This window comes from Schistocerca gregaria, chromosome 2 (assembly GCF_023897955.1).
Source record: "Schistocerca gregaria isolate iqSchGreg1 chromosome 2, iqSchGreg1.2, whole genome shotgun sequence".
Lineage (NCBI taxonomy): Eukaryota > Metazoa > Arthropoda > Insecta > Orthoptera > Acrididae > Schistocerca > Schistocerca gregaria.
The window spans coordinates 728,828,692-728,845,625 of NC_064921.1; the positions used below are offsets into that span (position 1 = coordinate 728,828,692).

At 36.1% G+C, this 16,934-nt stretch overlaps 1 protein-coding gene across 11 annotated transcripts in view; it reads left to right on the top strand.

Annotated features, from left to right (window-relative positions):
* Window positions 1–15,531: 15,531 nt before the first annotated feature.
* The window catches only part of LOC126334859 (tubulin monoglutamylase TTLL4-like), a 189,593-nt gene continuing 188,190 nt past the window's right edge, over window positions 15,532–16,934 (top strand). For 3 of the 11 annotated variants that reach the window (XR_007564781.1, XM_049997535.1, XM_049997537.1), the window contains exon 1: window positions 15,710–15,932. Coding sequence is in view for 1 of the 11 variants with exons in the window: in XM_049997539.1 (XP_049853496.1) it covers window positions 16,009–16,158 (150 nt within the window). In the remaining 10 variants the exon portion in view is untranslated. Of the gene's footprint in view, window positions 15,933–15,999; window positions 16,535–16,934 lie in introns of those variants that run through there. The other 8 variants (XM_049997533.1, XM_049997529.1, XM_049997531.1 and 5 more) reach the window with 8 other exon arrangements.

The following is a 16,934-nucleotide window of genomic DNA, read 5'->3' on the forward strand; positions in this document are numbered from 1 at the left end:
TCTCAGACCTAATGGAATAAATATGGACACACAAGGGAAATATAAACTTACTGTGTTGTCCTTTAGAATTTACAGATTAATTATTCCAAGAGTAAAGTTTATATTTCAACTCTATTAAGTCTTAAAATTAAGAGGGTCACCCCAAAAGAAACACACACTACTTTTTTTTTAAATCCATCTTCTATTCTACATGTTTAAAAATTTTACAGTGAGTAGATACATCCTTTAGGAACAGTATTTTCATTTCTCCACATAATTTCCATCCCTCTCAACTGCCTTACTCCATTTTGGAACCAGCATCTGTCTACCCACACGGTAAAATTCTGGACCAACCTGTTGGAGCCACTGTTTGGCAGCATGCACAAGGGAGTCATCATCTTCCTTGTTCCACGAAGAGAGTCTTTCAGTTTCCCAAAGAGATGATACTCACATGGAGCCAGATCAGGACTGTAAGGTGGGTGTTTAAGTTTTTTCCATCCGAGTTTTGTGATCGCTTCCATGGTTTTTTAACTGACATGTGGTCGTGCAGCAAACTGACCCGCTTTTGCCGATGTGGTCGAACACGGCTCAGTCGAGCTTGAAGTTTCTTCCATGTCGTCACATTTGCATCAGAATTTATGGTGATTCCACTTGGCATGATGTCCACAAGCAAGAGTCCTTCAGAATCGAAAAACACCATGGCCATAACTTTTCCAGCAGGTGTTGTTTTGAATTTTTTTTTTCTTGAGTTAATTTGCATGATGCCACTCCATTGATTGCCTCTTCGTCTCTGGTGAAAAATGATGGAGCCACGTTTCATCACCTGTCACAATTCATCCAAGAAATTAATCTCCACCCTTCTCGTACTGTTCCAAAAGTTCGCTGCATACCATTTTTCTTGTTTCTTTGTGAGCCACTGTTAACATCCTGGGAACCCACCTGGCACAAACCTCTTAACGCCAAAACTTTCAGTATTCTGCAAACACTTCCTTCCCCTATCCCAATGTTGTACCTCAGGAGGAGATGGAGCAGATACAACAACACACTCAAATTATTAGTAACTTATTAAAACTTGAACTTGGTAATTAGTTAACTTTGGAAACAGTTACTGCCCACAACTTGACATGTATCTGAAGCTGTTGCTGACACTTGCAACATTTAGCATTTTGTTAATCACAGAGGGGCTGTTTCACATCACAGTACAACTGTCTTTATCGAGATATAAAATTCAGAATAACTGTTCTGTTAGCACACAGCGAAATCTGTGCTAAGATGATAGTGTCATCGTAAGTGATAAGTACAGGTGGTCACTGATTACAAAGAGGCTGGGGAGAGCAGTACTGCATTTAGACATAAATAAATAATAAATAATTTTCCAGCTGTGGTGGCATCAGGAAACACTTTGGTGCATGCCTATGATGACATTCACGTCTCCAATTCATTGCTGCACTTGGCAGTGATGTCTTTACTAGTAGCATCTTAGTGAGGTAAAACCACAAATGTGAAGTTCAATACCAGCAAGCAAAAAGTGCTAACTTGAGAAAACTGTGAAAGTACAGTAAGTTGTGTGTGCGAGAACTCCTTTAATGAAATTTCTACTGCAGATTACTCAAAGAAGTATGGTTATATAATTCTTGTGAACCAGGGGAAAATAAAAAGCAATGCAAATAATGTAGGACAAGAAGAATTATTGACACAGACAAATAAGAAACCAAATGTTAACCTGCTCAAAGAAAATTTGCTGACCTTAAGTTCTCCTGAAGTGTTCAGTGAAACAACACAAAATGATACCCGAATTGAAAATTTTGGAGCTGTGAGCATTTTGATAAATTCTGTAGACATTTTAAAATGTGAAAGGCATTGACATCAGTAATATATAACGTAGATTCACACACAAAATCCAAATTAATTTCAAAGCAAAATAACAGCTATAACTCCATCAACAAGAAGAGCAGCAGCACTTCCAAAAGAGGTAGAACCCATAGATCTGTCCTTAGAGTCAGCAAAAATAACAAAAATGATGACGAGTGAACAGAAGCAAGAGTGGATAGTGAAGTGATCAACAAGACTACTGTATCTCCTCATCATCCAAATGATTTTTTAATCAAAGGCAAGAAAAATGAAGTCTCTACGGTAAGCAGTCCGCACTGTTTCTCATTTCTCTCCGAAAATATCCAGTCCATAAGAAATAAAGTATAGGAGCTAGAAGAGCTACTGCAGCCTAATTACAGCTCATTTGTTTGCACAACGGAACAGTGGTGTAGTGCATATGAAATAAACTATATAACCTAGAATTCCATTATAATAGAATCATTATGAGGTGATGGATCATGCAACTTGCAGTTGGGCTAAGCCCCCAGAACTGCCCATGTGTGTATGTTTTCTGATTAAGAAAGACTTTGTGTGAAAGCTTAAACACTTTAGCAGTCTTTTCATTGTGCTTGTCTGTGACTCAATAATGCCTACTCCATGTGGTGGTAGCAATATATCCCAAAAAGTATTGTTGAAAACAAAACTAAAATAATAACAAACAGAAGGGTTTTCTCTAAGCCAAAATAAGTGGAATTTTCCTTGCAGATGAACAATGAAATGTGTGACACAGAGACTAGCAAAAATGGGAAGTATTTAAAGTTTCCACCACTGTTTAAATTCGAACAACCAACACGATCTTGCATTTAAAAACTACTGCCACACATGCAAAAAGATGTATTTAGAAAAGTATTGCTGAGAAGCAAAAAAGTTCCAAACTGATAAAATGTAGGTGATTCCATGTGAAAATAAGCCAGAGTTTTTTAATGTTACTTTTAATTAAATTTATTTATGCTTTTCTGAATCTACAAAAGTTAAATTTTACTGTCCAGAAAAAAATCATCAAAGTTACAAAACTGTTTGATGAAACATAGTTAAACAAAGCCGGCACTTCTGTATATGACAATGGAGGACAAAAAGTTTGTTATTTCAAAGCAGGCTATTTACATTTAAGTTGGAGCCGTTGTTGTTGAGTAGAGCGTTATCTTTTGGAGACACTTCAGTTTTTAAAGAAACGTAAGTATGCAGCAAATTTATAAAAAACAGCTATGTATTTAATTGCCCCCCCCCCCCCCACCCCCCACCCCCCAAAAAGTTTGCTCTGTAACTCAGCAATTTTTGGTTAGGAGTGAGAAGGCCCAATAAAAACATCTAATGACTGTTAAAGCAGTGTTTAATATGTAAATCACCATGTATTAATGGTGAAACTAATTGTGTCCCATGCATGATAGTTTTCTGGGTAGTAATTAAAATCTAAACCATTTAACACACTATGGAAAGGTGCCAGCAAATACAACATCCATAACGAAAAAGAACAAGAAAAAAAAGACATGAAAACATGAAGATAAAGGCTTTCTCCTGTGAACATTTTTAATTGATTGTTAGAAGGAATTTTCAAGAAAAAGAAAGCACAGGCTTAAACTAAAATCTGTACCAACTGAAGATGAGCTGGAGACCTGTGCAGTACAGGTTGCTGAGCCCATAACTTCAAGACAAGCAAAAATGACAACTGGTATATTAATGCTGGTGCTAGTCATCAAAATCATGGAAATATCATGACTCAATCAGTGCAAAACTATTAGTTGAGTCATTCCTGTCCCTATTCTAGTAGTGACCATGTACGGTTGCTAAGGCCCGATGTGCAAGATGATGTTATCAGACACTGCTTATCCTATTACATATAGACGGCTGTTTTTGTGGGTTTCTACATTGAGGTTCCAAAGCTTCGGGTTTCTAGCCTTGGTTCCCAAGCCATACTTGATGGTTTCTTCACCGAAGTTACAAATCCTCAGCTGGGTTTTTTGCCATGGTCCCAAGAAGGTATGTGAGTCTCTTCATGATGGTTCCCAAGCCGATGCTATTTAAATTTACTGCTTCATGGAATTAAATTTTTCTTCAGTACTTCTGTAAAATTCTACTGACATCCTGTTCTACCTGCTGACGGTACTGCAATATTCAAGATGATGTGCCGTTCCAGAATCCAACATTCATCTTTTCTTTCAGGCCAACAGAATAAGCAATCTGTACAAAAAGGGTGCATGAATTTGACCAGGACATCATGTTCTTCAATATCCACTTCACATTTAATACCAATCCACTAGTGATCGTCATAGATGCAGGGGATGTACTTGCCAGGAATAAGGCTTAAAACTGACATGAAAACCACACCGTTATCAGTTGGTTGATAAACAGAGGCCACAAAAGAAGTTGTATCACTTGAAACCCGGATAACTTGCATGTGGTACAAACCCATTAGCAAAGATTAGTGATTTTTGCAAGTTCCAGCTAAAGTAAGACCATTTGAAAATCCTTCTTGTAGCTTTCTTTCGTCTTCTATTTCTTGGCCTCAGTTTACCAATAATCACTGTTGCTTGACCTGGCACTGTACATTTAGAAAGCTGTATCACCTTGCAATGATAGCAAGTTGTGCAGAATTTTTGTTGAAGTTCAACCTTTGTTTTCCCCCCTTTGCTGAGTTGACTCTAAGATACAAGATGTTTCTAGTGGAGTAAGGTGTTCTCTTTCCAGTGGTGCTGGAAAGAACTTCTGAAATGATTCTTTTGCAACACATACACCTGAACTTGGCTCACTTTCTGCAGTTTTTTTACTTGGCACATGTTTCTGATTGAGTATGAGACACAATAACTGCTTAGACAGGAAAGTGAACTGATAAGAGTCCTGCCACAGGTATTATTAATGGGTGTGCCAAGTTGTTGTTGTTGTTGTTGTTGTTTGTTTTTTTCCCTCCAGAGATTTCAGGCTCCAAAGAATCCCAAAAATTTGAATGTTTTCCTCTGCACGTTTTTTGGGGTACTTTGATGCATTACATTGGCTCATAAAGTGTTTTACACACTACCACATTGTGTTTCTCTGATTCGGGGCAAAAAGTTGTATTAGATCTGAAAATAAGAGGTTCCTGGTTGCTGTTTCCTTGTAGTAAGAAAGGTCCAAACACAGGGGTTAGCCCACTTTCACCACACCCTTGTCAAAGAGCTTCTCAAATATAGGGCCACAGTGTCCAACATATTGGGTATTATGAGCTCAAATTTTGCATGAGTTCATTTCTATGGCATATCATCATAAATGCAAGAATGAGAAACTTTTGAAAAATGTGATCACTTGGGATGGAATGACCCAAAATTAATTTTAACTTGTAAGAACAGGTTCTGCTTCACATGAATTATATCCTTGGTAAGTTCCTGTTCCAACCACGATGGTCTTCAATTGCAATTTTTATAAACAAATATTAATAATGTTGAACAATGGTGAGTTCAGGATGGAATGTCAACAATCTAATAAAAAGACAGATTGTCACTTACTGTAAAGATGACACATTAAATTGCAGACAGCCACAATTAAAATTGTGCCTGTCTGTAACTTAATGTGTCATCTTCATGGTCAGTACCAATCTTATCTTTTCTTTATATTATTTATAATTCTGCATTTATTGTTGCTTCATCATAGAGAGAACTGTTTTAATTGTGTTAATTCAATGTTTTTGCAAAATGTTGGTGGCCATTCAGTGCCATGTCCATTTGCTGCCCCCCCCCCCCCCGACAATATTTTAAAGATCATTAACAACTCACTTTGTAAACTTGTGAAACACTTAAAGGGGAGGTAAAACAACTACTCATATAATAACCTGTATTTCTATTTTTTCTTTTACTTTTTGTTGTTTTAGCTTTTGATTTTCAGAAAACATAGTGCAATTGTCCCACCTGTAACACTGGAGTCCCCTATTTATAGACAATGTGGAAAACAAAATCAAATCAGCTGTTTTTAAAGAAAGAGATCAATATGCAATTTCAGCACAATGGTACCATCATATATGTTACCAAAAAACTAGCAAATTTTGTGAATCAATACTTCACCAATGAAGCTACCAACCAACAACAGAAATTTGATGAAACACATTATGATCCAAACACATGGGTATAGTGACCCACCACTGCAGAAGAACTGAGCAATTTTGTGCACAACCTTATTTATTTTTATAAAACCTCAGCAGGTATTAGTGAAGTGACAGTGCTTGCTGAAGGCCATTACAGACAGTATCAAAGACCTTTTGGTACTCATATTAAATGAATCCTTCACCACAGGTTGCTTCCCAGAGACACTGAAGTGTGCAAACGTCTGACCTCTACCTAAGAAAGGTGACCCAGAAAAGGTCCACCAATTTGGTCTACTCTCTGTTTCCAAAAGCAACAGAAAAAAGAACCTAATGGTATAGTTAACAAATTACAATCTTCTATGTGAAGAACAGTTTGTAAAATCACAGGATTAGCTACAGCTAAATTTACAAATGATGTTCTGGAAGCACCAGACAAATGGGATCATTTAACAGGTATCTTCATTAACTTTACCATAACATCTGATGCAAAAGACCATACAGTTCTGCTAAATGAACTAGATACACTAGGACTTGGGAGAGGGGAGGGGGGCAAAAAATAGGTGGTTTCATTCGTACCTGAAAATGGGTGGAGATTTCTCAAAAAACTTCAACTGTACCACAAAACACTTATCCAACCCAAAACAAGCCAATATTGGAGTCCCCCAAGGAAGTATTCTGGGCCTAACATTCTTACCTGATACATGTCAACAATTTTCCCTAGAGTTGCAACCACAACAATGAAACAGTACTGTTTGTTTGCTGATGAAAACAACATCCTAATCAGTGATGGGTCACAAACAACCAAGTAAACTAAAATGAAAAAGCTGAAAAAACACTAAAGAAACAGTATTAGTTTCCACATTAAAAAAAAAAACAGTGACTGTAAGTGTATCAGCAACAACAAAATTCTAGGGATGTATGTGGGCTCACAACTAAAGTGGATTGACAAGGAGAGTTCCCCAGAGTGGAACTGACACCTATACAATAGTTTAGGTTAGGGTCTCAGGTATCACACCCTGCACCCATGTACTGTAGTGGGTCCTCATTTGTGAGTAATAAAAACACCCAGAGAATTTTGCATGATGCTCTACAGACTTAAAAATAATAGTGTTACGCAGAGCTGTGGCATGGGGTAGTGATTAAAAAATATTCCTGAAATGCTCAAGATCGTGGGTATTTCTATTTTCAAATCTTTACTGAAATGACTTGATTGTTATGTTTCTTCATTTATCTGGTTTAAACGTATTTTTTTTTAATCCTTTGAGGCATCATTTTAATCAATGTGTTAACTATTTTATTTATCTGCTGTCATTTTCTTCTCCCTGGCATTCTTTTTTCCTTTGGCAGGCATCTTTGTCCGTGTGATTTCTATTATTTTTATATCTTAATTCTGATTTAATTTCTTCTGTTTTATCTTTTTTTTTTTTTTGTCCACATTAATGCATCCATTGTTTCAGTTATTCACTTTGCTTGAATTTCATTTTATTTATAATCCTTTCTTATGTTTCAATCCTCATCTGCTGTATTTTGTCCAAAGTACAACTGGCATTTATACTTTAAAAGTTTGTGTGATGATAACCATCTAATAAAATGTTGATCTTGAAAAGAAAAATACATTTTCAACACCATTTAACATAAATAAATTATTTCGTCTTTTGTGTTTTAACCAATAGAGCGGTGTTTTCAAATATTTAAATACTGCAACAGGTAAATAAAAACAATAAAAAACATGTGCACAAAGATTCCGAATGAGAAAAGAATGATAAGAACAAAAAGTGAGAAAAAACAAAAAGTTAATATGATGGTTAAAATTCAGCAGCAAAAGATGAGCAGTTTAAAACATTACATTTAGGCCAATTGAGTAAAAATAATAATGAAAGTAATTTTGGTAAAGTCTTGATAATAAAAATTTTCCAAGAACCTAATGGGATTTTTAGAAGGCATATTCTGTAAATTACTTACCATAGCAAAAATTACACCAATATACAAAAAAGACTTTAAATAAGATCCCAATAATTATCAGCCAATAGCAGTCCTTTCTGTGTTTAGTAAAATATTTGAGTATGTAGTGGCTGACAGACTAAAATCATTTCTGAATAAGTATAGTATCCTCTCTCCAGCTCAATACAGATTCCAGGAGGGAACAAAAACAACATGAGATGCCGTTTATAAATTTCTATGTACAACTCTCACTCTTGTAGATAAGAAACAGCCAGCTATGGGGTGGTTCCTTGATTTACTATGGCCTTCAATGTTGTAAACCACAGAATACTATTACAAAAACTGCCTATGATTGGTTTACAAACTACCTTCTAAACAGAAAAAAGGATGTGCAGATATGTGAGGTTACCCCTGCAGGAAAATCCACACTTTCGTGTTCTGATATGCAAACTGTAAAACATGGTGTCCCTAAAGGGTCAGTTTTAGGCCCAATCCAATTTCTCCTATTCATTAATGATCTTCCTCTTCACCAATCAACTTGCAATGCCTTCCTTTTTGCCAACAACACCAATACTCTGATGTCTAACTCAGATGACTGTACTGAAGCTGCAGTCAACCAATGTACAGCTCTACTGGATTCATTGCTTACTTCAATAGGCTACGAAATCCCATCGTCCCAACTATACAAATGGGTGGAGATAGTACTGAACTGGAAAATGTAACTAAATTCCTTGGAAAATCTATCTCTGACACTCTAAGCTGCAAAAGGCACACTGACAGCTTAGCTACCAAATGACTAAAGTATGTTTTATGCTTCTGCCATCAGGGAAGGAACAAGTATAAAAATCCTAATGTCAGTATACCATGCTCTTTTTTCACTCAATCCTAACATATAGCCTCATATTCTGGGACCACAATTCTGAGTCCAATAAATTATTTAACCTCCAAAAGAAAGCTGTCAGGATAATGTTATTCAAAAAGCAGAGAGACCCGTGTAAACAACTATTCCAAAAACTAGGTACTCTTCCACTTCCATGCCAGTACATATTGGACATACTAAGTTTTACCTATCTAAATATTGGCAACCTGAAGCAAAATACTAGAGCACGATACTAGAGGGAAACACTTGCCGACACATTTTCCCCATTCCACAAAATGCTGATAGTGTAAAATGCATGGGGATTAAACTTTATAATCATCTACCACCAAATATAAAAGCATCAAGAACCCAGGAAATTTTAAAATAAGGCTTAAATCAACATTAATAAAATACTCTTTTCATAACTTTCATGAATATATTGCATGTTATTTTTCTATATAACATATCTGCACTCTTCTCTTTCTGTACCTACTATAATTTATCTTCAAAATGTAAATTTCTATAAGGCCTAAACAACTGTTAAAAATTGATCTACTTGTATGTACTCATTATATTTATCTAGTAAACCTTAGCTGTTGTATAAATTATGTAATGCTCGTATGTACTTAATTTGACTTTAAATGTATCCTCAAATTTTAATTAGGCCTAGTTGATTTTAATTTTGAACAACTTTTGAGTATACTAATACTAAGTATTACAATTACAAGTGTGTAAGTCTAGGTGTATTTAATTTGATCTCAGGTGTTTTTGAATGTTTAACTAGCCTACTATAATGACTGGTCCCATATCACATAGTACTCTCTGTACACAGAATGATTAATTGAATCCATAAAAAAGAAATGAAATTAGAAGCTACAACCTTCAGTAAGTCAGGAAATCATCTAAATCACTAAATTACATCTCTGCTCTGGGTACTAAAGCTGTAAAGCATCAGGTGAAATACTTTTTTGTCAATTACTGTCCAACAAGGCCCTATTACAGTGAATGGCGGCAGAGTGTGATATCTGCGACACTCAACACACATCACTGTACAAATGGTTTCAAAAAGTTGATCCTAACCCTGGGACCTCCCAATATGAGCATATTACCCTCAGGAAGTGAATACCTTTAGCATACTATGTACTTGTTAGATAAATTCAATGTTTAGTAACTCATAAACGAGGATAACAAACTTTGCACATGTTCGTTCTATAATTGGTTACGAATTAAAATTCCGATGAACAAAATAGCAGAATCTCCAAAGAATTATTAAGCTTCTAATATTGGCGATATGAATTATAACAAAAAGTAGCAAAATAACTGTTGTTGTTGTTGTAGTCTTCAGTCCTGAGACTGGTTTGATGCAGCTCTCCATGCTACTCTATCCTGTGCAAGCTTCATCATCTCCCAGTACCTACTACAACCTTCAACCTTCTGAATCTGCTTAGTGTATTCATCTCTTGGTCTCCCTCTACGATTTTTACCCCTTACGCTGCCCTTCAATACTAAATGGGTGATCCCTTGATGCCTCAGAACATGTCCTACCAATTGATCCCTTCTTCTAGTCAATTTGTGCCACAAACTCCTCTTCTCCCCAATGCTATTCAATACCTCCTCATTAGTTATGTGATCTACCCATCTAATCTTCAGCGTTCTTCTCTAGCACCAAATTTTGAAAGCTTCTATTCTCTTCTTGTCCAATCTATTTATCGTCCATGTTTCACTTCCATACATGGCTACACTCCATAAAAATACTTCCAGAAACGACTTCCTGACACTTAAATTTATACTCAATGTTATCAATTTTCTCTTCTTCAGAAATGCTTTACTTGCAGTTGCCAGTCTACATTTTATATCCTCTCTACCTTGACAACCATCAGTTATTTTTCTCCCCAAATAGCAAAACTCCTTTAAACTGTCATTTCCTAATCTAATTTCCTCAGCACCACCCGATGTAATTCGACTACATTCCATTATCCTTGTTTTGCTTTTATTGATGTTCATCTTATATCCTCCCTTCAAGACACTGTCCATTCCATTCAACTGCTCTTCCAAGTCCTTTGCTGTCTCTGACAGAATTACAATGTCATCGGCAAACCTCAACATTTTTATTTCTTCTCCATGGATTTTAATACCTACTCCGAATTTTGCTTTTGTTTCCTTTACTGCTTGCTCAATGTATAGATTGAATAACCTCGGGGATAGGCTACAACCATGTCTCACTCCCTTCCCAACCACTGCTTCCCTTTCATGCCCCTCGATTCTTATAAGTAACATCTGGTTTCTGTACAAATTGTAAATAGCCTTTCGCTCCCTGTACTTTACCCCTGCCACCTTCAGAATTTGAAAGAGAGTATCCCAGTCAACATTGTCAAAAGCTTTCTCTAAGTCTACAAATGCTAGAAACGTAGGTTTGCCCTTCCTTAATCTAGCTTCTAAGATAAGTCGTAGGGTCAGTATTGCCTCACATGTTCCAATATTTCTACAGAATCCAAACTGATCTTCCCCGAGGTCAGCTTCTACTAGTTTTTCCATTCGTCTGTAAAGAATTCGAATTAGTATTTTGCAGCTGTGACTTATTAAACTGATAGTTCAGTAATTTTCACATCTGTCAACACCTGCTTTCTTTGGGATTGGAATTTTTATATTCTTCTTGAAGTCTGAGGGTATTTCGCCTGTCTCGTACAACTTGCTCACCAGATGGTAGAGTTTTGTCAGGCCTGGCTCTCCCAAGGCCGTCAGTAGTTCTAATGGAATGTTGTCTACTCCGGGGGCCTTGTTTCGACTCAGGTCTTTCAGTGCTCTGTCAAACTCTTCACACAGTATTGTATCTCTCATTTCATCTTCATCTACATCCTCTTCCATTTCCATAATATTGTCCTCAAGTACATCACCCTTGTACACACCCTCTATATACTCCTTCCACCTTTCTGCTTTTCCATCTTTGCTTAGATCTGGGTTTCCATCGAGCTCTTGATATTCATACAAATGGTTCTCTTTTCTTCAAAGGTCTCTCTAATTTTCCTGTAGGCAGTACCTATCTTACCCCTAGTGAGATAAGCCTCTACATCCTTACATTTGTCCTCTAGCCATCCCTGCTTAGCCATTTTGCACTTCCTGTCGATCTCATTTCTGAGACGTTTGTATTCCATTTTGCTTGCTTCATTTACAGCATTTTTATATTTTCTCCTTTCATCAATTAAATTTAATATTTCTTCTGTTACCCAAGGATTTCTATTATCCCTCGACTTTTTACCTACTTGATCCTCTGCTGCCTTCACTACTTCATCCCTCAAAGCTACCCATTCTTCTTCTTCTCCTTCTTCTTCTTCTTCTTCTGTGTTTCTTTCCCCCATTCCTGTCAATTGTTCCCTTATGCTCTCTCTGAAACTCTGTACAACCCCTGGTTTAGTCAGTTTATCCAGGTCTACCTCCTTAAATTCCCACCTTTTTGCAGTTTCTTCAGTTTTAATCAACAATTCATAACCAATAGATTGTGGTCAGAGAACCACATCTGCCCCTGGAAATGTCTTACAATTTAAAACCTGGTTCCTAAATCTCTGTCTTACCATTATATAATCTATTCTGATACCTTCTAGTATCTCCAGGCTTCTTCCATGTATACAAACTTCTTTCATGGTTAAGTTACGTTCTGTGCAAAATTCTACCAGGCAGCTTCCTCTTTCATTTCTTACTCCCAATCCATATTCACCTACTATGTTTCCTTCTTAAAAGAACTAACAGCACTGAATTGATTGAGTCTATGTGAATACATTTTGGAAACAGTGATTCACATTAAGAAAGGTACCAATCAGTACAGAAAAAATAGGTCTCTACAGGGAACCATCCAGCTACCACTTAACATCAACAAAAACCCAGAATAGTGTGCTATGCAGGGTTTTCCTGGGGAAATGGCCAACATTCAGGAATATGACAGGAACAGTTATTCAATGCAAAAAAGTCTAGTAAACATGGGTTCTAAAAACCGTACCTTAAGAGCTATGTGCACTTTATCATCTTTGCTACAGTGAAACATATCTGTTCTATTTAAGAAGTGCTTGTAGCTCTAGTCACTCAAACCGCAATCACACATACAATAATGAATTCTCCTGTGCAACAAGGCTGTTCAGTATAATAGCTTCTAAATGGAAACACACTATGCTACACATAAAGCAGGAACTCTAAATTAGAGATAAGCTGAACTGAGGTTCCTTGCAGAAAGTCATTGTTGCTAAGCAACTATTAATGAATGAACTTATACAGATAATCAACAGCATACAGGAAAGTTATGATTGAAGTGATGAAGAAGAGGACACAGAAAGATAGAACATGATCTTCACACTGTTGGTGCTGAAGTTGCAGACAACATCCTGGAGAAATATTCCAGAATAATTGGAAACATGCAGTACCAATGTAACACTTATAAAGCCATTGTGTGATAAAGCATGCTGCTGTTGTGCATCATCATTGTGACAGCTAAAAACCTGGTCCATGTTTCATAGTGACTGATACACGTACACACTCAAGGACTAAGTTTTCTTTGAAAATAAAAGCATCTTTGGATTTAATAAAGTATGATAAATTTAAGACACAGTCAATAACCTGGCACTTTCACTAATATGGCATCCATATGTGCAAGGAATGGCCAGATTAACAAGAGTCTAGTGTATTGATTATTCTTCCTAGAACACCCTATATAACAGAATTAAAATATACAAAATTCCACATGTGATCTAAGATAAAAGTGAAATACATGTCTTGAAGAATACTCAAAAAAATTATGTTTGAAAAGTGTTTTTACACTACCAAAGATGACCTGAAATGACATATAAATTATGTTGACATGTATGCTAATGGTCAACTCCTGTGATAAGTGATATTTTACAGTATGTTCAACAAAACAGTAAAATATGATGTACAAACATGTAACATAGTAAAGAAAATAATGTATGTGTCCATTTACAGGCTTCTAATTGTATATATTAATGTATTTATGAGTCTGCATTGTGTAAATTTATGTGTAGATGACATCCATATAATTCATACTGTCTACTGCAAGATAAATAAATATACACCAACATAAATTCAGTATCCCATCTGAAATAAATAATCATTGATCTCCACCAATAATTGCTCCTATTCTTCTTGGTGGTATTCTTACATCTTGTAAAAAAAACAGTGAGGAACTCAGGTATAGCTTTGGATGATCATCTCATCTGAGCAGAAGCTACTGCCATTACATGCAGGGAGATTTACATTTGCTGTATGCCCTTAAGAAGTTTGGAACACATTTCCACAGAAAGTGAAGCTTAAACTGGTGCATTCACTCATTCTACTGAATCTCCAGTACTGCCATGTACTACAAAACAGCAAAAGTAGTGAGAACACTAGATGGCTAGAACTAACCATGAAGCTTGTTAGTGCAGCATCTGACTATCTTATAATGTCTGTAGAATGGGTGAGACCAAACATGTTATGTGATTACAGTAGGCTATGTTTACTTGATTGGCTGCTTCATGACCATACATGCCAGTACCTCATGTCACAGGTTAAGCACCCTGTCATGCCATCATAAACAAGCAAACTTTTCTTCTTTTGCTGCTGTCTACCTCTGACACAAGATAGCTTACCCTGCAGTCTGCACACAAATTCCGATTTGCATGCTGAAGCACTTCTATCGCAAACATTATCTTTCCCCAAAAATTATCTTGTACAGCCGTTTTCCTCTGTCAAACAGTAAGTCAAGTACTCCCATTAACTCTTCTTTCTCCTTTCATTTCTCAATCAGTCATATCTCTTTTTTAACTCTATCTTCAGTTCTTATAGGTCATCCACTATTATATGCACACAAATATAGTAGAAATAATCATAAGGGCCAATAACATGTTTATAGAAGATACTGTACCAACTCTGGTGTACCAAGTTAGGAAAGCACATTTCTCAGAAAACAGCGCTAACAACTGTTGAATATGGTGGAAAAATGTGGTCTGCTTCTTGACAGTTAAATGTATCTAGTTATGTCTGCCCCAATTCTTTATTTGGTGAGCTTTAATTACAATACAAAATTATTTGAAAAACTAAGAACAAAGTCCAAAACTAAAGCAAAAATTGACCAGCACATAAACAATGTATGCTCTATATTTTCAGCTGGTTGAATAAGAAATGCCTTTGAGATCAAGACTTTGTATGGCAAGTGCTTGGTTTTCCGATGTTAATCCTATGTTTGAAATACCGTTCGATAAATAGTAACTTACAGAAAGAAGGCTACAAAAGGAATAGACATATAAAAAGTGTGTGGAAGGCTGTAATCTGTTAACATAAACACTTATTCATAGCCTTCAACTTTTGCGCTATACATAATGGTTTATACAAGCCTTCCTCTTCTACTTCTAAGACTACATACTCTTCTACTTCTATGACTATGAACTATACCTACCAGTTCATTGCACAATTTAAGGTGACAGTTATCAATGGGCATATACATCTATTTCAAAATCAGTAAGCATATTGTTAATGGATAACACAGAAGCCCATAAAAGCATGGGGATCTTATCAGTTGAGCTTCCGGAGAAGACAATCTCACTTTCGATGACAGGAATATCATTCGTGGGATTCAGCAACATAAAAAGACAAATCACTTGTATGGTGCAGATAACTGCGTAGTGTGAAAATCAAAAGGCATTCTGCAACTCACAGAACTACCTGTCACAGTTATCAGTATCCATTCAAATACAAATTGTCTTACCAAGTGTCCCTCGCTTTTTTAGTTTCCGGACAAGCACAGCACGGTTTCAGTTTTTTCGTTTCAGCAGTAACATTTCCCGATTTTGACACCGGCGTCTGGCTCTCGGCTCCCATATTTTCTGATCAATCCCTTTACGAAAAAATGGAACAGAAAATATGTTTAGTTCTCTCAACGCATATATAAACTTGCAAAAAATACAGTTTAGTCAAAAATATAACCAAAAATGATTAGGTCCTACAAAAAAAAAAAAAAAAAAATGCGCACCTCATCAAGTACCACTACAAAAGCCTTGTGAGCAGCTGGTACTCTTTTGTCATTAACGTTGGTAATTGAGCCACAATGTATCAGATCCCTTCAAAACTCACTAAACTACGTGTTACGTTGAACGAAAATGTGGACAACAAAATTATTTGTGTTGGATAGTCAAAAAATATTGAAGCTCTATCTAGCAATTTATCTTCAACATACAGAAGATCGCCGGTCACAAGGTACATAGGTATTAATATAACTACGAAAGAAGAGAAATTCTTTTAAAACTGTAGTATATGATAATTTTCTATGATAATGAGTATTAAGACGATGTTGTTGTTCTACTTTTGTACTTATATGTTGGTACTAAAATTAATGACGACGGTGGAATCGATTTGTAAATTTTGTGTTACATTGGCCATAAGATGTCATAATAGCTATGTTAGCGTGCCTATTGTTATCTCGGTGAGTATATTTTTGAAGAATCTAGTAAATGCCTCACAAGCTATTTTTAACTTAACGAAGGCTGTAATTTATACTGTATCTAATTTAGGAGACAAAAATTTCAGTAGTTGCTGGGGATTAACGTTTCATGAAGCGCGCATGCATGTCTTCGTGCATGGAGTGTATGAAGCATGCTTTGAACGGCGGGATAGATGGAAGACATGGGTGCGCGTACTGCAGGTCTATCGTAATGCCGATGGTATTTGGGGACGATATATTATGATTGTGCTTGTGTTTGGCGAAACTTGATGAAACTGTACGCGATGTTACCAATTAATTCAGAATGAAAAACGTAAGATTCTGATTTGTGCCGATTGGTAGGAGAGAATCTGCATAGGTAAAGAAGTAAAATTTGTTTTCTGCATTAGAAGTTATTTTACACGGTAGTATTACGTTAATATGTAAAGCTATGTTGAATGGCATTGTATTTGTGTATGCTGTAAGCTTTGACAAATTACTATGTACGTTTGAGAATAATTTGAATTTTGGTGTTACTTGCATGAAAGTAATATTTAACAAATATTTTCACATTCACAATATTTCTGTGTGTATAATGTTAGTTTTAATTGTAATCTTCACATTGCTTTAATCGGCCGTTTGAATTTCATTTTTTGAAGCTCTAAGAAACATTGATTAAAAACTCTTAGTAGCTGACACTACAGATTTGGCATCAAACTGATATCTATGTAAATAATGCAAGTGAGACACACAACTGCAATCGAGTGTATGTGACAAAT